The 20021-nt window shown below is 34.9% G+C and overlaps 2 protein-coding genes and 1 long non-coding RNA gene across 10 annotated transcripts in view; all 3 read left to right on the forward strand.

Annotated features, from left to right (window-relative positions):
• Positions 1-139: 139 nt before the first annotated feature.
• LOC100746772 (serine/threonine-protein phosphatase 2A 56 kDa regulatory subunit gamma isoform) lies at positions 140-10812 on the forward strand. Of its 5 annotated transcripts, none has more exons than XM_003488077.4 (9): positions 140-309; positions 820-882; positions 3226-3400; positions 6978-7180; positions 7542-7936; positions 8014-8347; positions 8452-8670; positions 8732-8959; positions 9042-10812. In XM_003488077.4, the coding sequence occupies exons 1-9, from the start codon at positions 280-282 to the stop codon at positions 9189-9191; spliced, it is 1797 nt and encodes a 598-aa protein (XP_003488125.1). In that variant the 5' UTR covers positions 140-279; the 3' UTR covers positions 9192-10812. The 5 variants fall into 5 exon arrangements, with proteins under 5 accessions (XP_003488125.1, XP_003488124.1, XP_024222168.1 ...); XM_003488076.4 differs by lacking the exon at positions 140-309 and adding an exon at positions 378-668; XM_024366400.2 differs by lacking the exons at positions 140-309; positions 820-882 and adding an exon at positions 2934-2954.
• Positions 10813-11040: 228 nt separating this feature from the next.
• On the forward strand, positions 11041-13221 carry LOC112212552. Its single transcript, XR_002946376.1, has 2 exons — positions 11041-12988; positions 13055-13221. It is a non-coding gene; the product is annotated as an uncharacterized LOC112212552 (long non-coding RNA).
• A 1690-nt stretch (positions 13222-14911) lies between these two features.
• LOC100748212 (venom dipeptidyl peptidase 4) overlaps positions 14912-20021 on the forward strand; it is a 310210-nt gene continuing 305100 nt past the window's right edge. The window contains exons 1-2 of one of the 4 annotated variants that reach the window (XM_033319882.1): positions 14912-15496; positions 17246-17515. In XM_033319882.1, the coding sequence (XP_033175773.1) occupies positions 17489-17515 (27 nt within the window). In that variant the 5' untranslated portion in view covers positions 14912-15496; positions 17246-17488. The remainder of the gene's footprint in view (positions 15497-17245; positions 17516-20021) is intronic. The other 3 variants (XM_012383458.3, XM_012383459.3, XM_033319884.1) reach the window with 3 other exon arrangements.

Below are 20021 nucleotides of genomic sequence, written 5' to 3' on the forward strand. Positions count from 1 at the left end.
TCGAATAACGGCGAGAATTCTTTTGCTGAAATAAAAGGAGCATATAAAAAGAAGTTTCTGAAGCGAAGAACTAGGGAAAAGTTGTAAGCTTAAGCGTTCTCAGTGAGTGGCGCGAATCGCCGGCTGAAAGTACAATGGCTAAGCGTAGCCAATGGCCGCCGCTTCTGAGTGTCTCGTGTCGGCTCGGTTCCTGCTGATCGATGTGTTACTACGTGTTTTCGAACTGTGCTAACTCGCATTTGACTCGATCACGCGTACTCCTAATTTTTGATCGATAATATGTCGAGTCGGCAGTCGAAAAAAGAAAAGGTGCGTTCATTATGCTGCATGTCGCTCCTGTCTCCTCTAATCGTCTCTTATGCGATTGGTACTCTCGCATACGTGAAAACAGTGTTCCTTGGACGAGAAGAGATCGCGGGCACGCGCGCGCTTCAGAGAAAGAAGGAGTCCGTAGTCCGTAGTCTCTATGTGTCTATGGGCATGAGAGAGATATAGATAGTTAGACGATGACAGGGATAGGAGAGAAAAGAAAGAAGGGAGAGTAAAGAGAGTACGGGGAAACAACCCCGGTAGCCGAGACACCGAAGGGTGTAGCGTGATTCTGATTTCTTGATATTCGTTTCGCTGGCGCATTTTTCTCGAGCAAACGTTTCAAGAACCTGACAATGGTACTTTTAACTAATTCTCGCGTTTCCGTTCCGTGTGACATCGCAAGTGCGAGTTCTCGTCTATTTGCGGATCGCGTCTTGAATGTGAATCGGTGCTGTCGTGGCATTGTACGCTGGTATAAAGCGGTGCAATTAACTCGTTTTGTTCTAGGATGCGACGAAGATTGGCAAGGACAAGGGAAAGAACGGCAAGGACGGCGAGACTAGTGACGAGGTGAGGTTATATCGTTCTTCTATGTTCTTATTGATGTGGCTCGATTCAATTCGAGTCGACTTCTGTCATAGTTGATTCTTTCTGTCGCGGATCTTTTCTTTTCATGTTTACGCACGTCACCGATTCGTTTATTAAAATTATTTGGTGTCGTGTCATTTCTCTGAGAAACTTCATTTATCATTTATCCTCTGAAAACGATCCAGAGTCCATCTTCGACATCGTGTGCCACCTGAAATGTTTCTCTTCACCGAGCTGTGTACACGCGTTTATTTCAAAATACACGCTTCTCGTACCATATAATTACTCAGTATTGTTTTTTTATTTAGCGAGTATTACACGAATACTGTTTCGTAAAACAATTTTAAAGTTCTCATTGAAAAAAATGTTGCTTGGCACAGGTGGCGCTTAAGCGTGGACTTAGTTGATAAATAGAAAACGATGTAAACGAAAGATGCCTTACGAATTAACTGATATATATTTCTCTTTGGCTTATGTTTCTTATCATTTCGTTACACGCGAGCATATGTGGCTTTCCTCGTTAAAATAATTTATGATTTCAAAGATAAGCGGAATAATGCGTTATTTTCTAACACGCTTCCTGAACATAATTAATGTACAATCTATGTGGAGTGCAATCACTTACGGTATGAATGGAGCGAATTCCAAGCATGGAATTACCGCGCAATTAAATATATGCTAAACAATCTTAATAAACTGCAAAGAATAATATGTTCATTATTGTATAGCAAATTAATTCAGCTTGTGAGTTTGGCATTATATTTATATAATTTTTATCTTATTTTCTAATCTTATAATTTTTATCTTATTTTTTCTAATTTCTTCTAATCTCTACAATGTAAATAATTGGTTTTAGTATATCGATTAAAGAATGTGATTTATAATATTTATGGTTAATACGATAAAATTGACCTCACGTGATTTATAACAAATAATATTATGAAGTAGCATGGTATTATTTATGAAAATTAAATATTTATGTAAATATTGCGTAATTCATTGCTTAAGAAACTAAAGTGCGTCGCATCTGTTCAATTATCGATTGCCGATAACGAAAAAATTTATAATCGATTAATTATCAATTGATTGTACTGAAATGCGAAAAATTATTTCATGTTTGATTCATAAATTTGCTCTGTGTATGCAATATTATTTTACAATTACGATATTATTAATTATATTATAATAAACGACAATTGATCTCGTAATTAATAATAATTATTACAATAATAATAATAATTTATTATTTAAAGCATATAAATTATTAATCATGTATCCATGATAATTTTCGTATTGTAGTGCATTTTTTAATTTGTCTTAATAAATTTGTTTATTCTTGTAATGGTAAAAAGCAAAGTAGAAACTTTCAAAATTATATACATATATGCATGTATTTTCAAGAATATTCAATCAATCACAAAAATATTTAACAGAGCAAAAGATTTAATGTAGCACGTTAACAGCAAATATAGAAGCAAGAAAGATTAAAATTCATCTTACACAGCCAAGAGGGAATATACTTATGCCTAATTGTTATGGGATACACTTACTCAAGGACTACCACCGTCAACTAGGTTCCTCAAGAAGAAGTTTTGTGATTGGTGTTGAAGTCATTCTTGCACCTCTATCTCAATTTTTTCATTTTACACTAGTAGATCCAAAATATTAATAAAAGTGTTACTATGTACTATATAATTGTCTAAAAATCATTCACAAGTAATTGTCATCTTTTTTGGCCACTAGAGGATACTCTAAATGGACAACAGCTCAGACGAAGAGTCAAGACCAATAGTGCATAAATGGTTTCAAGATCAACCACAAAACTTCTTTCAAGGAAGCCAGGCATTAATACAACGTTGGAACAATTGTGTTGAATGTAATGAGGATTACGCATAGACTGACATATACATTTGCTTTTAGCGGACAATTTTTGTTTATCATTTCTGAATTATATATAATGGAGCACGATGAAATTTCTCTTGATGACATCTCTTTATACGATATGAAACATTTTCAAAGAACATACTATACTTTGATGAGTACTATAAAAGAATGTAAGTCATTAAACCAAATAAAAGTTGCACCTATTTCTATTTTAAGTTGTTCCATTGTTGAAACATAGATCAAGTGCACATTTAGACAAGGAATTCTCTTTCTTAATAGTCAAATTGTCAAATTATTTGTTGCTTCACATATGCAATTTTCATGCACACATTGTATCAGCAATTTTACATTGCATTATAAGACTTTTAACAAATCTTTATATAAAAAAATGTTGTATCCTTAAGTTTTTATTATTATAAAATTATTTCTATTCTTTCATAGACGAATAAGGTAGCAGGAGGACCACCGGTAACCGCCGCACCACCACCACCGACGTTGATTAACAAAATCAAATACCAACCCGGAGGCCCTGTGATAAAGAAAGATAAACGGCAAAGTAGCTCAAGATTTAACATATCGAAAAATCGTGAACTTCAAAAGTTGCCGCTTCTATCCGGTAAGTCTACCAAATAAATTTTGTTACTTGAAAATCTGATAAAAAATTAAGTAAAAAAGTTTCTAGCTATTTATAGAAAAAATAAATTACAACTATTTTAATTATTAATATTTAATTATTGTTAATTACAATATTATTATAAAAAATATTCAGGATAGAAGATTTTTCCAGATAAATTGCAAAAAATATTAGTTTTTATAATTATTAAACTGCGGATTTCTATGTATTTATAGGAAACTAAAAAATGTAATTAAAAAATGTATAAAATAGGTACTCCTAATATACAAAAATATAAAAAAATCTTCAAAGTGAACTACATTCTATAATATTTAATAGGTGGAATAAGTCTTTGCATGGGTACTATTTCTTTAGTCACGTTAATAAATCTATGAAACTACATAAAATTTCGCAGTTTAATAATTACTATAATACGCTTGATTTTTGGAACGACTTAAAAAAAGTCGTAATAGTTCTCAGCTCGAATTATGATCCGACAATTTCCTTAGAAATTTCATCCTGTGACAAATTCATCAAGATTTATTAATGTCTTCAATGTTCTCTAAGCGAGCAATTCCGCTTTCTTCAGCAATGATTGCCACATAATGATTGATTAGTGTAACAAGTCGCCAAAGTAGGAGCAATAAACCTTATCATTATTATCCTTTGCCAGGAATAAACCGCAATATACTTAATGAATGCACCGAGCGTATATTGGAGTGTATGTAGTTACTTATAGGTATATACCGGTGTTTTATGTAAGTTAAATTGCAGTGCATTTTGCCGTTTTGATAAATCGAAATGTCTCAATAATTTTTATATCTAAACCTTCGAGTACTCGTTGAAGTATAAAAAAATAATTGAATGTGAAAAGATATCAGAGTGATTAATGTCGCTATTCTAATTTAAAATTTCCCGGTGCATTGTATGCGTCTGCTGGGACTTAAGAGAGTTTTCAAATTTTTCGTGAGAGACGATTTTGATCTAGAAATATACATCGTGAAATGTATAACTGACCTACATTTCCGACTGATCGGAGGTATCTTGAAGAACTTTAGTTAAAAAAAATCTTGTGGCGCGTAATCGAGATATTTGAATAAGTAACATGAATGAAAGCGAAATTTAATTGCGAAAAAAGGAATAGAATATTTAAGAAGCGGAGGAAGTAGCAGGAACGAGAGTTAAAAAGTGAAAGGATATCGAATATTCTTTGATCATTATCAGTCAGATAGGGAACTTTATCCATGGAACAGAAATCCGTGGGGAAATTGGTGTATGGACGGTAGCATTTAAGTGATCGATGTATCGACCAGAAATCTACAGACTTCCGTTTGCTTGATGCATTTTAAATGATATCTGGATTCAAATAATCCTTAACGTCGTTCCAATAGCGAACACTTTATAAAATTAAATTCGCTTTCATTCATGAAAACGATATCAACAATATATATGTGTATCATCGTTGCCATCATGGAAACAGTAACTTTTTAATACATGTATGTACATACACACAGTGATAAGTACTACTGCGTACTTTTCCCAATTGACTGTTTAAAAAATTAGTCTATTTTTTAATTTATAAATCAAATTAAAATTGATATAACTGTGATGCAAAAAAGACAATTAATTAAGTTACTTTTGCTGTTTTAATCCCGGTCGCAGAGGATTGCGAAAGCAGCTACGTCAGAACGTATCGATTGTAAGGCGCGGTGGTTCACGCATGCGCGCAGCGTCATTCGCGATTCCTACTTTTCTAACATAAACAGTCCTTTCTCGTTCAAACGGCCTTTGATAGCAGCGGTATTTTGTCTATTCGAATTCGCAACGCGTCTTTCCCCTTGATTCCACTGCGTCCATTACAAACCGATAAGTTAGGTGACGAAACGTTTACGAAATCCTCGTGCATTAATATCGACGAACGAATGGAGATGTGACTTGTTCTTGCTCCGAAAGAACGGTCAGTTACGTCGAAGCAACAGATTGTTATGTGAACAAGGAAACCGGTGCGTATAGGGATGTAATTTACCGTGAACCGAGCCGGGGAAAAGGAGACAAGTTCCGGTGACCGATATCAGAGAACGTTAGACACTGTTGGGCAATAAGATGGTTCACGTGGATGGATATATTCCTTTTTCGACTGGTGGCCTGCCAAAAAGTCCAAGTTTCCACCAGGGGCTCGCCTTGGCTACTGTTTTATCTCGAGAATCGAATAAACCTTACTTGACCAACTTCACTTCGCATTATCAACCGTTACGACCCCTATTAATCGGTAATGAAACCTCTGAAGTTTGCTTCTTGTCTTAATTCCAGTAATTGTCAAAATATACAGTCAGGGACAAAAATAAGTGGACAGATAGTGGAAGTGGGTATCAATGAAGTTTGATTAAACTACTACTGGTGTTATATATTTAACTTTTACTTATTATATGTCGTTTTAATTAATACATTTATTAGTCATTTTTTCTGCCGGTTACAAGATGGAGTTTGGCCCACAAATTAATTTTCGACACATTTCTTCATTCCCTTTCTCACATCATATACAGCCTACATTGCACTCATCAGACCTATAACTACGTTTTTCTATATATATGGATATATAAATGTGTATATATATTATATTATATACGTACATATATTCTATTGTTTATATATCCTTATAGCATATAGATTAGATAGTAAATAAATAAAAGCAATGTCTACATTCTTGTGTAAATAGACCGCATTTAACAAAACTTCATTGGTACTTATTTTCACTAACTGTTCACTTATTTTTTCCCCGATTGTATGAACTCGTGTATTTAGAAACGTGTAAAGAGGGAGAGGATATGAGTGTGTGAAAGAAAGAGAAAGACATAGGTCAGTGAAATAAGGTGAGACGTGAGAAACGGTAGAGTCCAAGAGAGACGGATAGGATCTATGAAAGAATCTCCAAAGAGGGAGAAATTATTAATGAAAAAGACAATGAATAAATTTACGAGGCAGGCGTATGAAATTACGAAAAGTTCAAGACAAGTAGCAAACAATTGAGAAAGGGAGTTTCATGAGAGCGTTTAAGAGGATAAGGGAGAGAATGTACGAGAAAAAGAAATGTGGAAAAGGTGGGAATTCATTGAGCAGAAGAATGGAAATCTATGCAAGAATGCGGGAGAAAGGGGAATGTACTTAATATGAGAGAAAGTTTGAGATAAGAGTTTACGAGTGTGAGAGAAAACAAGGTATAACAGGGATAGAAAGAGTCCATGAGAGAGAGTCCATGGTTGGTGTGAATCGTGTGTATGCATGTTCATGGGTCTATTTGTATAGAGGAGGGAGAGGAATTTATGGGGGGAAACAGAAGTATGAAAGAGGGAGAGAGTCCAAGAGAAAGAGTCCATGGATCTATCCAAGGTATGCATGTTTGTATATGTAAGTGACGTAAAGTGTGCGCATGTGTGCGCGTATGTATCCTCAGAGAGGGAAAACTTAAGGTCTATGTGAGTATACAATGTATCTGAAATCTGAAATGTGTTCATCAGATATTAGTAAATACACAAAATCCATGAACTCACTAGATAATTAAAAATCTAATATTTTTCTTTAGAAACTCAACAAGGAAACGAAAGAGAAGAATTATTCATCCAGAAACTACGGCAATGTTGTGTGCTATTCGACTTCGAGTCCGATCCTCTTTCGGATCTAAAATGGAAAGAGGTGAAGCGTACTGCCCTCAACGAGATGGTCGAATATGTCACCAAGAACAAAAACGTGATCACGGAGGCGATCTACCCTGAAGCGGTGAACATGGTGAGTATGACCTAACCTGAACTGCTTAATGCATTGCCAGTAAGGTCATAAGTCCATTACTAACAGATTGTTTCATGAAAGAAGGATTTCTGTAGATGTAATGAATTTATAGTGGTCATAAAAAATATATGGCACGTATATACGTGGCACTGTTATTTTTTAATGAATTTATTGTTAGGGCCTACGTTTCATTTTCAGTATTACAATTCAGTGATCGATATTAAATTTTTGTAATTGTATGATGCGAAATGTAATGCATGTACTTGGGTCCAATTACTTAGTATGTAAATGTTATAACAAATACTTTTTGTAACTATTACTCGTATGCGATTTTACTAATTCAGAATTCAAAATTTTTCAGTTTGCAGTGAATCTGTTTCGCACTCTTCCACCATCGTCGAATCCGAACGGAGCGGAGTTCGATCCGGAAGAGGATGAGCCAACGTTGGAAGCAGCCTGGCCTCACTTGCAACTAGTTTACGAATTCTTCTTACGATTGCTCGAGTCTCAGGATTTCCAGCCCTCCATCGCTAGACGTTACATAGATCAGAAGTTCGTGTTGCAACTTTTGGAACTATTTGACTCGGAGGATCCACGGGAAAGAGATTTCCTGAAGACAACGCTTCATAGGATTTATGGGAAGTTTTTGGGACTTAGAGCGTACATCAGGAAGCAAATAAATAATGTTTTTTATCGATTTATATATGAAACTGAACACCATAATGGAATTGCCGAACTCCTTGAAATTTTGGGAAGGTAACTTTGAATTTTTCATTGTAAACGATAATTGTTTTATAGTATGCTATATGTTTATCGATTGTTTGTTTGTTTAGTATAATCAATGGGTTCGCACTACCATTAAAAGAAGAACACAAAATATTTCTATTAAAGGTACTTTTACCTTTACACAAAGCCAAATCGCTCTCTGTATATCATCCGCAATTAGCATACTGCGTGGTTCAGTTCCTGGAGAAGGACCCATCATTGACTGAACCTGTTATTAGAAGCCTGCTGAAATTTTGGCCGAAAACACATTCCCCTAAAGAAGTAATGTTTTTGAACGAGCTTGAAGAAATTCTCGATGTGATTGAACCTGCGGAATTTCAAAAAGTCATGGACCCATTATTTAGACAATTAGCGAAATGTGTATCATCTCCACACTTTCAGGTATTGTCGATATTCTTTTTATTAGTGATAGATCATGTAAATTACAATTTTTGATATTATATGAATTAATATTTATAAAAAATATTTTATCGTGTTTTTATCAGGTGGCTGAAAGGGCTCTGTATTACTGGAACAACGAATACATAATGTCCCTTATATCGGATAACTATGCAGTCATCCTACCAATCATGTATCCAGCATTCTACAGAAATTCTCGAAATCATTGGAACAAAACTATTCACGGCTTGATTTATAATGCATTGAAGCTATTCATGGAGATGAACCAGAAAGTATTCGACGAGTGTACACAACAGTATTATCAGGTACGTTTTTAATTATTACGAAACAAGGACGAAAGAATAATGTTGATTGAAATATTCGTAGGATCGACAGAGAGAAAGGAAGTTTATGAAAGACAGGGACGAAGCGTGGATGCGCGTTGAAGCATTAGCAATGAGACATCCGAATTACAACGCGGCTCTAAAAGGTATTACGAATACAACATCTGGCACGATATTGCAACAACAATTAGACAGCCCTCCACCTGACGAAGACGGTGATACAGATCAGACTCCGCTCACATTGGAAAAGATAGAAGCGAAAGCGAACGAGGTATGACAGATCGGAATCGATCTTTCTCTCGTCCTTGATCGTTTGTTTATTAAGGAGTCTAAATTAATCTTTTTTGCCATAGGCAAAAAAAATGACCAACTCCAATAAAACAAAGCCACTTTTGCGAAGGAAAAGCGACTTACCCCAAGACACGTACACAATGCGGGCATTGTCCGATCACAAACGCGCAGACGAATATCTTGTTACGCCACCGGATCCTAACAATTGCTAGTCTCTACCGCAATCTCTTCCCATATATCCTCTCTTTTGCTGCAGTGATTTTGGGAGTTAGCTTTTTCGAAGAGAGAAACGAAACAGCGATGAGTCGGATCTAATCAATCGAGCAGTCACAACATTCGACGACAACCGTCTACAACAGAATTTGATCGTTTAGAGAAGTCAACATTGTCATAATTATCTCTCTCCTCTTTCCCCACCCTCCCTCTTGTATCAGAAAGTATCAAGATGTGTATTGTAATATCTTTTTCTTTGTATCTCGGTAAACGAAAAAAAGCTTTCTCTCATTGCACCCAGCACATTCGGAAGATGTATCCATGTCCGTAGTAATCTATAAAAAAGAAAAGGAAGGAAAAATGCTGATAACTTCCTATATACTCTTCGAGTTGATTTACGTAAGGTATCGCGAGATTTATGAAAATACTACATACTCGCTATCAAAGAAATGAAAAAAAAAAACATGAGATGTAAAAGAAACCTAGTAAATAAGGGTCCTAAGTGTATTAAATAATACACAGAGTATTTTATAAATTGTAGATTTCTTGCGTATGGAGAAATCTATCGCTGACAATAAGACAGTTTTTTCACACTCATATGTACGTCTTCACATTCTTAAATTTTCTGTGCTCGATGTTCAATAGATACTTGGCATACAGGTTAGATCATACACTAAGTTAATGATCGAACTGAAAGCTCAAACGATTTACTTACTAAGACTTATTCGTAATTGTTTTAAAACAGGTTGTCTTGCTTTTGGCGGGGGATTTTCTTCATATCATAGGAATTTATGGTTTATCGAACACCATATATACAGGGTGAGTCACAATGCGTGGACAAAATTTTACAAGTTGATTCTTTTACAAGTTTTATCTAAAGGAGTGAATAAATTCTTTTATTTTTTTATATATTAAAAGCGTATGAAATGTAAATATCACTAAGTAAAGTGATGAAACAATAATTTCTGATAAACTATTTCAGAGTTAAACATTCTTCTAAAAACACATCAAAGCTTTAACTACTTCTACATGATATTTTTTATTCAGAATCACCTTTCGAATTAATTGATAAATTTTTGTTCACTTGCGGTGATATACATCTTGTATATATACTCTAAATAAACAAACAAATTTTATACGAATTCGAAAGGTCAGAAAGAATGGCCGCGTGCTTGATGTCGTAATAATTAACAATAATAAAAAAAAAGATAAGAATACAAATTTTAGAATGCAAGTTTGAGGCGTTACTCTTTTGAGCGAGGTTTCCACTGATGCGCAAACGACAGACATTTAATGACACACAAGTGATATATAGTTGCTTCAACGCTACCAGCTCGTAATTTAGCGGCAAATAATAATAATAATAATAATAATAATAATGATAAAAAAAGAAAGAAAAACGAAAAAAATTGCAAAAAGAAATGAAAACGTCGTTTTAGAGTTAGATGAACGTGATAGCACTATTTTAGAATATCGATTGTTATAAATCTGAATATTCCTGAACGTACTACTTTTATATCTGTCGTGCCTAGATGCCTGTGGAACGCATTCGCAAGAATCGCCTCTGCCAGAGGCCTATAATTAAGAATCGTTAAAACAAAAGAAAATAAAAAAAAAAAATGAAATAATAAGCAACGAGTTATACGCGACGTTACCAAAATGGTGTGGTGATTGCATCACGAGTTTTTTCAAGAACGCTTACACAAAACGTTGCGTCGTTGCTCCGTCAGTTTCGCGGTTAACAAAATAAAGAGAGAAGTAAAACGTTATATAGTAGTTTGTCGCTGGCAAGAGAAGCAAAGGAAACGAAAAAGAAATGCGAAGAATAGAAGCAAATTTAGGCGAAAAAAATTGCAAAAAGAAATGAAAACGTCGTTTTAGAGTTAGATGAACGTGATAGCACTATTTTAGAATATCGATTGTTATAAATCTGAATATTCCTGAACGTACTACTTTTATATCTGTCGTGCCTAGATGCCTGTGGAACGCATTCGCAAGAATCGCCTCTGCCAGAGGCCTATAATTAAGAATCGTTAAAACAAAAGAAAATAAAAAAAAAAAATGAAATAATAAGCAACGAGTTATACGCGACGTTACCAAAATGGTGTGGTGATTGCATCACGAGTTTTTTCAAGAACGCTTACACAAAACGTTGCGTCGTTGCTCCGTCAGTTTCGCGGTTAACAAAATAAAGAGAGAAGTAAAACGTTATATAGTAGTTTGTCGCTGGCAAGAGAAGCAAAGGAAACGAAAAAGAAATGCGAAGAATAGAAGCAAATTTAGGAGTCGAGGAAAAAATAACGAGGATGGCCATTGAGCAGTGGTCCAGCTACGTCCTCAGCATCTTTACTAAAGGCTTTTTGGCTAATTCCTCGTGTTACTCTTGTTTATTGGATATAGAGATTCCGATACCGTGAAAATAGTGAAGTTTAAAAAGAAAAAAAGAATTACGATCTAAGCGAAATATCTTTAGTCTTTGCGCTGCTGGCAGGCTGTTATGTTTAAACATTGTAAGGAATGAACTTGTTGAGAATAGAAATACGGTTAGCACTTATTATTAAATAACGAAAATTAAAACCAAATGAGATAAATATAAAAAAAGAAAAATTATTTACTATTTAATCGCCCCTTCAGGAGGAGAATGGCTGTTTTTGTTACGGAAAACCATTAAACGATAAGTATTCTTGTCGATACTTTTTATTATCAAGTGCAGTGTAATCTCGATAAATCTCATTGAAAACACACTGTATCTTGTGCAACAAGTATTTAATAATAAAAGTATTTTTAGTAAAACTATTTTATTTGAATAGGTTTGCATTTTCAATGGTACTCCTTTCAATGAACAATAAGTAACTAAATTGCATTCGATCCATGTAATATTCGATGATATCGTTTCTGTTCATTTCTATTTTATTTTCTCTCTTTGTTAGCTTCCGACAGCGAAATCGCTAATGTGGATTATCGGGATTACATTGTATTTCTCAATCGTTGAAATCAATCGCGATGAAGAATAAATACATAATACTGTTCGATAGAAGCGTCCCTCCGGTAATGCATGTTTCGAGGTTTCGTCTCTTACTGCGTCTATTCTTTCACTTGTATCATCTATGATACGTCTTTGAAGTTTACGAATTTTATAGTAGAATCAGAAGACCACTCGAATTTTTCGTGCTTAAATATTCAAGAAGACTGTTACTGGCTCATCGTTGATCGAGTATTATCGAATTTTCCTGACTTCCGTTCCCGCAAATTGTGCCAGGATTAAATAATATAAAACAGAAACGAGAGAGAGAGAGAGAGAGAGAGCATAAAGAAGAAAAAAAGAGAATGAGAGAGAGAGAGAGAGAGAGAGAAAATGAAATTTGATTTCATTCGATGTAGATCGTTCTCTTGTAACTCCTGTATGGGTTACCTCGAGTGAGTTTAAAGGTTCATTTTCAGCAATGTTTTATACGTTTTTTATGATATGAAAGTCAGCCAATAATCGTGTATTTTGTAGATAGAAAGAAAAACAACCTATTATGCGAAAGAATGATTTTAAATGTTTTATGTAAGGAGGAGCAAGGATTTTCTGAATTTAGAAAATGAGCAATCACGCTATCGTAGGCAGCTTTCGAATTTTGTAGAAACGTCTCTGTTCTTCCTTACGTAAAGTTCTACGAAATATTCGGGAGAACTATTATTCGATGGAGAATGAAAGCGAAAAAAAAAAAAAAAAAAGAAAGGAAGGGAAGAAAGGAATGTTTATAAAATATAAAGAGACCCATATGTACAGTGACTCGCTTCAAAACTAAAGGTACGAATTTATGATGGAACGATATAAAGAGACCCATATGTACAGTGACTCGCTTCAAAACTAAAGGTACGAATTTATGATGGAACGCGTACAGGACTGTGTATCAATGTTCGATTAACAAAATTTTTTTAATGATCGCCTGTCCGATCGATTCGTTTCCATGCATGCATATATTCCTTTACAATTTGTTGGAAGCATAATTTTATAATAAATAAATCATTATAATGAAACGGCATGATTTTCTTGCAGCCATGAATTCTCCAAAATCCTACGACTTTATAATCCCTGAAATTTTTGTCCTTTCTTAGTAAAAACCATTGTCTACGGCGGTACAGTTATAAATTCGCTTTAAAACTGGAGACAGAGAGCATTCGTCGGTGCACGGATTATAAACTGTGGTTACATGGCATCCTGAACGTTGCACTCAGACCAGCTGCAGTTTTCTTTCCTTTTTCGCCAGTACGTGTTGGGAGAAACCGCAGGATTCCACAGTTTGCGTCCACGATACAGGGCAATCCCAAGTTTCAATTTACATGACTTTTTATCAGATGTCGCCGAGAATATTTCTACAGTCCAGCTTACTCTTTGAATAACATCCGAAGGTCTTTGAAAGTATACATAAGAAGAAATAAAATGTATACATCGGTATCCGGTTCGTGTACAAGGTCCCTGTTATTTTATTCTTATATTCAATCCTTGAAATTCTTGAAAAAGAAATAAAGAAATTTCACCTTTTGCTTTTCAGATATATTTATTACGCCGTATGTTCAACTACTTCAATGAAAATATTAAACCAGTCTACACACCCGTCTTTCTGCCTTCCGTATAATCGATCTTTATTATTTTATGTTTTCGTTTCTATAGTGTTTCCATATCCTCGTTAGGACATTCTAAAGGCACATTTCGTGTACAAGCACGTGTCATATATTCTCATAAATTGTTCTTCTAAAAATATTTCCTCTGTAAAAAAAACAACAGGGCCAGTTACGTCATCATTATCACCATGTCGATAAGCGAACTTAATTTTTAGAAACAAGGTTCCACGAATCTTCATATGGAAGTATACGCGCTTACATACAGATACAAAGATTTATTTTATAAAAAAAGGTATAGGCTATATAAATACAAAATTATATCTGAGTCTCTCAGAAGCCAAACTGATCGCGTCTATATTTTATAAGTTTCTCAATTTCATTATCCGATCACATAATTATCATTGAACTTGTCGAAATTCATAAAATGTTCCTGTTGTCTTTTAACGAAACTCGTATTTAACGTCACAACTACCATAATGACCAATTCTTGATATTTCATAGAAATTTTTACACTTCAGTTTTAGGCACTCTAATAACTTGTTGCAAAATGTATGGACAGAAACGTATTTCCTTCTTTCATCGTGTATTTTCTCACAAATCTTTCATATTCATTTCTTTGATACAAACTTTATAAATATTTTGATCGTTACACTGCGAATTTGTATACATTTACAAGAAATTTAAAGATATAAAATTACACAGGATGAACGCAATATGAAAAATTTCATAAAATAATTAAAGTATAATGCTTTTTATAAAAGACAATTCTCTATCAAAGTTCTACGTTTTTAATTGTATTAATTATATTCTGAGTTTGTATAAAAATCCGCAGTTTATTAATACAAGTATAGTTGTAGTGTTAAGATTTCGAAGAAGGACATGTTTTGAGATTACAAAAGGTTGTAGCCTATCTATCTACTTGATGCCGGTTCGCTCTCTTTTCGATTTAGTTGACCGCCAACGTGCCGGTGACTCCCGACATTCAACAGGTATCTATACAATCGATGTGTTTGTGTTCCGTGGTATTTCCCATGGCGGTGTTGTGTTGGTATCAGTGATCTGCGCTTCCTTCGAAGAGACGCTTGCGCCGGTAAGGCAGACTCTCCGCGTTTCGTGGCTGTCCGTTATTAGTACGCCGCCAGCCGTCGAAGCTGGATGATCTTTCGATCGTACTTCGAACGGTCGAACGCGTTATTTTTGTTTACGTGACCGGTTTTTGTATGAAACTCGACTTTGAATTGAGCGAGCGACGTATATTAATTTAAGTCGTGCGCGTGTATTGTCTGTGAAATCGACGACAAACAGCTCGGGGCGATCGATCGTTCTTATAGAATTTTCGATCTCATTTAGTGTCCGATAACTATCGATACGATTCGATTTTGCGTTCAATTCGATACAATTCGTTAAACCGTGTTCTAATACGAGATGAGTGGATTTTTGGAGATTGTTAGATCGTTCATTGATTCCTCGGTATTATAGCTTGTCAATAAACGTCGTGAAAGCGAATAAACGAATTCGTAGCTCGCAATTAGAGGTCATGTGACGGAGAAAGTGCGATGTATTTGGAGATGTTATTCGGGGCATGTTTTTCGGTGGTTCGGACCAGTGAATTCTACGGGAATGGTACAAGAGTGACGGAAGTTTGAAAGGCGACATTTTTGGAAGAGAAATCGTGTCGCAGTTAGCTGAATGTGTACGTAAACAGATTTATCAAGGATAAAGTTTGCCAACGGAGCGATCTTTCGCAATGTTTAAAAGTTGCATTGGCAATACATGGTAGACGTGTTTGTCGTAGAGGTTATTTTTTCGACACAGAATTGCCGTGTTAGCTATTTTTCATTTTTTACTTATGTATGTACATTTGTATTCCCGCGCTTACATCCCCCCTCCTCTAATTTTCAAATCGATGTTATTAATTGTCTCCTTTCTTTCTTAATGTGTCACTTTTGTTAAGTACGAATTGGTTTACGCATGTGTACGTGGGTTTGCGAAAAAATGTGAAAAAATTAACGATAAATCGGTTTGACGAGTTAACCTTTCACGGGACGTAATAATGTACGTACATGTTTAGTTTTTATTTCATTGTAGTAAATTAATCTTTCAAGGGATACAATAATGTACATACAGCGCACATATGTGTATACACATTTAGCTTTCATTTAATTGGAGAATGTCTCCGAAACATACAATGGTTATAAATGTATAGGTTATTTTTGTACGATTAGTAAATCAATTGATCGGTGCATATTGATACACATACATATGTATATACGTGTTTAGCCTTTATTTAATTCAAGTGTGGTTTCAAATGATACAATGGTTACAAATATATCTATTTATTTTTATTTCAATGGATTTAATAAAACAACTAATTTATAGTTTTGCATATTATACGTATTCTAGATATTTTTGTGCATTTAAATTCCCAATAAATGCATACATATCCACGGTCTAGATATAAATTTGATTGAAAAATCGTTCCATAACTATTTGGCTCTTGCAAATGTCGGTATTTCATTGCATACCTAGTAATATCTGTAAAATTAGTTTTATCAACTCATAATAGTAAAATAACAATTCCTCGTTACATATAATGTAATCACTGTTCATCAATACATAATCTTTACTCGCCATTGTGTGGTTAAATTGCCCATTTTCGAGTAGTTTATGTAGCAGACAGGTATTAAAATGTGCTTCGTAAAAAAGATCGGCAAATGTTTGCGAAGAAGCCCGGTGTTTTAACACGGGAAATCCTTATATATTGCATCCGTGATACCTCGAGAACTGATTCTCGTTAATTATTGCGGAGTTTAAAGGACGCGAAGAGAGACGCCGCGAGAAAAAAAGAGGTAATTCAAAAGTTCCGTGATTAATGAAGTAATTCGTTCCAAGTAAGAAGTTGTATTTCATTTCGCCTGACTTTCCTTCTTCTGAAATAATCTCTGGGGAAACGGAGAATTATGGAAATCGGGGTGGGGGTATGACTCTAGAAAAGGGAAAAGGAAGACGTTAAACAAAAATTTCGTAAAACGGATTATTTCGTAAGCTTGTAAATAAAACACGAATATCGTTTGAAAACCGTGTTTAATTTATTTACGACCAAAATTTCGTTTGATTAATTAACAATTATCAAGGTAATTTATTATAATTCTTCTCCTCGATTCGAAATTTCAGCGGTGATAGCTATAAATAAATGTTCTGTTGCCAGTACGATATAACGTAGTAATAAAATATAGCAACACATTGGTGAACAGATAAAATAAAACTAAAAAGGGAACGAATACATAGGTTTCATGTTACGTAGCACTGTAGACGGTTCAATTCTTCGTCCTCTCGTGCGACGATAGAATATAACAGGGAAAAGTATTGGAATTTTTAGAACGAAGTAGGATTAAGAGCGATAAAACAATCGTTATCGAGTTATATATTTTTCGATCGTTAGATAATTTCGTATACTTAAAAACATTGGCTCGTTCTCTGATAAATTTGCAAAAGTTGCTCGATTAGGCAACAAGAGTACCATTCTCGAAGAAGTTATTGACACGTGCGACCCGATGTTTCACTCAAACGAGGGGAAAGTAGGAAAGTGAAAAGGCAAAAAAACTAAAGTGCGAACTGCAATGTGCAAGAAAAAAGGTGAGTGTGCTGCTGTCAGTAAGAAGAACGCAAGAGAAACACGACAACGATGACGGAAGGCGGACCGAACATAAGCGTGAGTAACAGATAATTTCACTTTACGCAATTTCACTTTACGCAATTTCACAGACTGTAAACTGTGACGATTCAAGCTTTACCAAGCAATTACCAAGATGACCAATATCCTGTATCCACCTTCTATTTCATTCTTCGCGTTACTTGCCTTCCCTCAAATCCAGACCTTTCTTCATTACCATCTTGCGCAATAATTAATAATATTTGTGAATTGAGAGAGAAAGAGAGAGAGAGAGAGCGAAATAAATTACAAGATAATAGGTTATAGACTTCTCTTTTATAATTTTATAATCTCACGGCAAATATTTCAACTCTCTGACGATTACAGATCTGTTTTTTCTGAGAAGAATAAATTTCCATGCATTTGATTATCAGAATTTCATTATCAGTGGCAAACAAATGTCGATGGACGAATCTATGTTGGATTAATTTTTACAACAGAATGATTTAACAAATAAAAGGGTATCGAGTCAGCCGAGGTTGTAGTTAAAGATTAATAACGAAACAGACAACGCATTATTTTCTACTTTTCTTCTTCCACTTGGACAATTTTTAAATCGTTTCCTTCTTCGCATTCTCCCCACTTAAATTATTTTTCCGATAAATATTTTAACAACGAAACAAAGAACGCATCATCGTCTATTTCTATTTTCTTATTTGCAGAATTGTACAATTTCTTCTCTCGTCACATCACTCTTTTGCTAAGTCCGCTTATGGGTTCCGCCTGTGAAAGTCGTTCTTTTGCTGGCTTTTCCCTTTTGTGCGTTTTCTCTTTCTTTCGCCGATCTTCCCTCTCGTTGGTGTGTTTCTTCTCCCTTAGATTTCCCTTCAGCCCTCCGTGTTCGTTTCTTATCAGCGAACTTTCGTTTCCCTGCCCCCTCTATCTTCAGGTCTCGTCGTACATCTTTCTTCTCCCTTAAAGTCGCCGATTTTAAAAGCTTCGCTCGTACGGGTTTCCTCCTTGTGTCTTGCAAGGATTCAAATTGAATGATTAAGAAAATGTTCATTTTTTCACGTCCACCATGGAATTAGCAACTATTGTGCCGAACAAAGGATCGGATTCCTTTGAACGACACGTTACCATTTTCATTACGTGCAATGAAATATTTGATGAAACTATACGAAGCTAATTTTAATACTATCGAACTTTTCGTATATTTTAGGTCGTCCTAAAATAAAACTTCCTTTCGTTTTGTAAGAAAATAATGGATGCACAAAATTTTCCGTTTTATATTACTTTATCGAATTACGTATGATCAATTTTCTTCCATCAAACTAAAGATCACAACATTATTCGACAGATTAGGTTTCATGTTTGTATAGAGACGCGTCGTTGTGAAAGACGTGTCCGTAAATGAAAGACACTTTTCGTATTCGTTCTTTGCGTTTATACGTTGAATTATTAGAATTGCACGTGTTCTCCGAGTGCCACTTTCATTACGTGGAATTAAGTACTTGAGAAAAATACACCTGTGAGATTAGCTTTAATATCGCTGCATCATGCGTGAGCCGGATATCATACAAAACGCGAAACAATTATATTACACACGAGCCATATCTTTGTATCTGTCTGTCGATATTTTCATATTCAATTCTCATAATTTCACTCCATTGTATTTTTTTTATTTAATTGTATTGTTCTTTATTGCCAAGTAATTTCGCTATATAATAATTCCAATATTTTCAATCTCAATATCATCGACAATAATCTTTTTTTTTTTTTTCTTTTGCAAAGTGTTTAGCGTATCGGTGCTAAGCAGAATCAGGGGATTAATGAAGCTATACAAATGAGTTTTATCCGAGCCGAGTCAAGATAATGGAAAAATACCGGCTTTATTTATTCGCTTTTGCAATTTGCATGTTCGCAACGTTTCAATTAACGAGGTTAAAAAAATAATGTCACGTTTATCGCTCGGTAACGGGGAACTGGCGTTTTCATTTAAGAATTTATGGGGGTGGGGAGGGAGGAGGAAGATGTGGAGGCTGGCGTGTTTTAATCTTGGGCGGCGATGAACGGTTTTAACCGGAAGTACAGGCTGAAGTGTCTCTCAACAATTTCAATGATATTACGCGGATCGTTATACGCACTTTCAGCCTCAACTTAACAGCGTTGTTAAATTCAGAAAATACGTTTAGTAGGTTGCCGCTGTGGCAGCTCGTTTATCTGGCTACCGGTCATCCGGATTCTTGCTTTATCCAGCGGATTAAAACCGAGACAAACGTACCATACTTCTGTACAATTTTAAATGTCAAAGGATCATTGCGCAATCCTTTATTTTCCATTTCATTCGTTTTAAGCGATATCCATCCTCTCTGTTTCGAACTTATCGTAGCTATAACCTTTACGTTCGCTTCGTTTCTCAATTGAACACACGTAGACGAAGGATAGAGCTTGTATCATTAGCATTCTTTATCTGTTCATTCATCATTCAGGGAAAAAGGAACGAGGTTGTTTAATCCGTTTCTCTATCGGTACGTTCTTTTTTTTTTTTTTTTTTTTTTAACGC

The sequence above is a fragment of the Bombus impatiens genome, unplaced genomic scaffold (genome assembly GCF_000188095.3).
Source record: "Bombus impatiens unplaced genomic scaffold, BIMP_2.2 scf_0217, whole genome shotgun sequence".
NCBI classification, from domain to species: Eukaryota; Metazoa; Arthropoda; class Insecta; order Hymenoptera; family Apidae; genus Bombus; species Bombus impatiens.

Coding starts and splice junctions, on each gene's coding strand:
- LOC100746772 (XM_003488077.4), top strand. CDS start 280: ATGTCGAGTCGGCAGTCGAAAAAAGAAAAG. Junction 7,937..8,013: donor CTCCTTGAAATTTTGGGAAG/GTAACTTTGAAT, acceptor TTGTTTGTTTAG/TATAATCAATGGGTTCGCAC. Junction 8,671..8,731: donor GTACACAACAGTATTATCAG/GTACGTTTTTAA, acceptor AAATATTCGTAG/GATCGACAGAGAGAAAGGAA.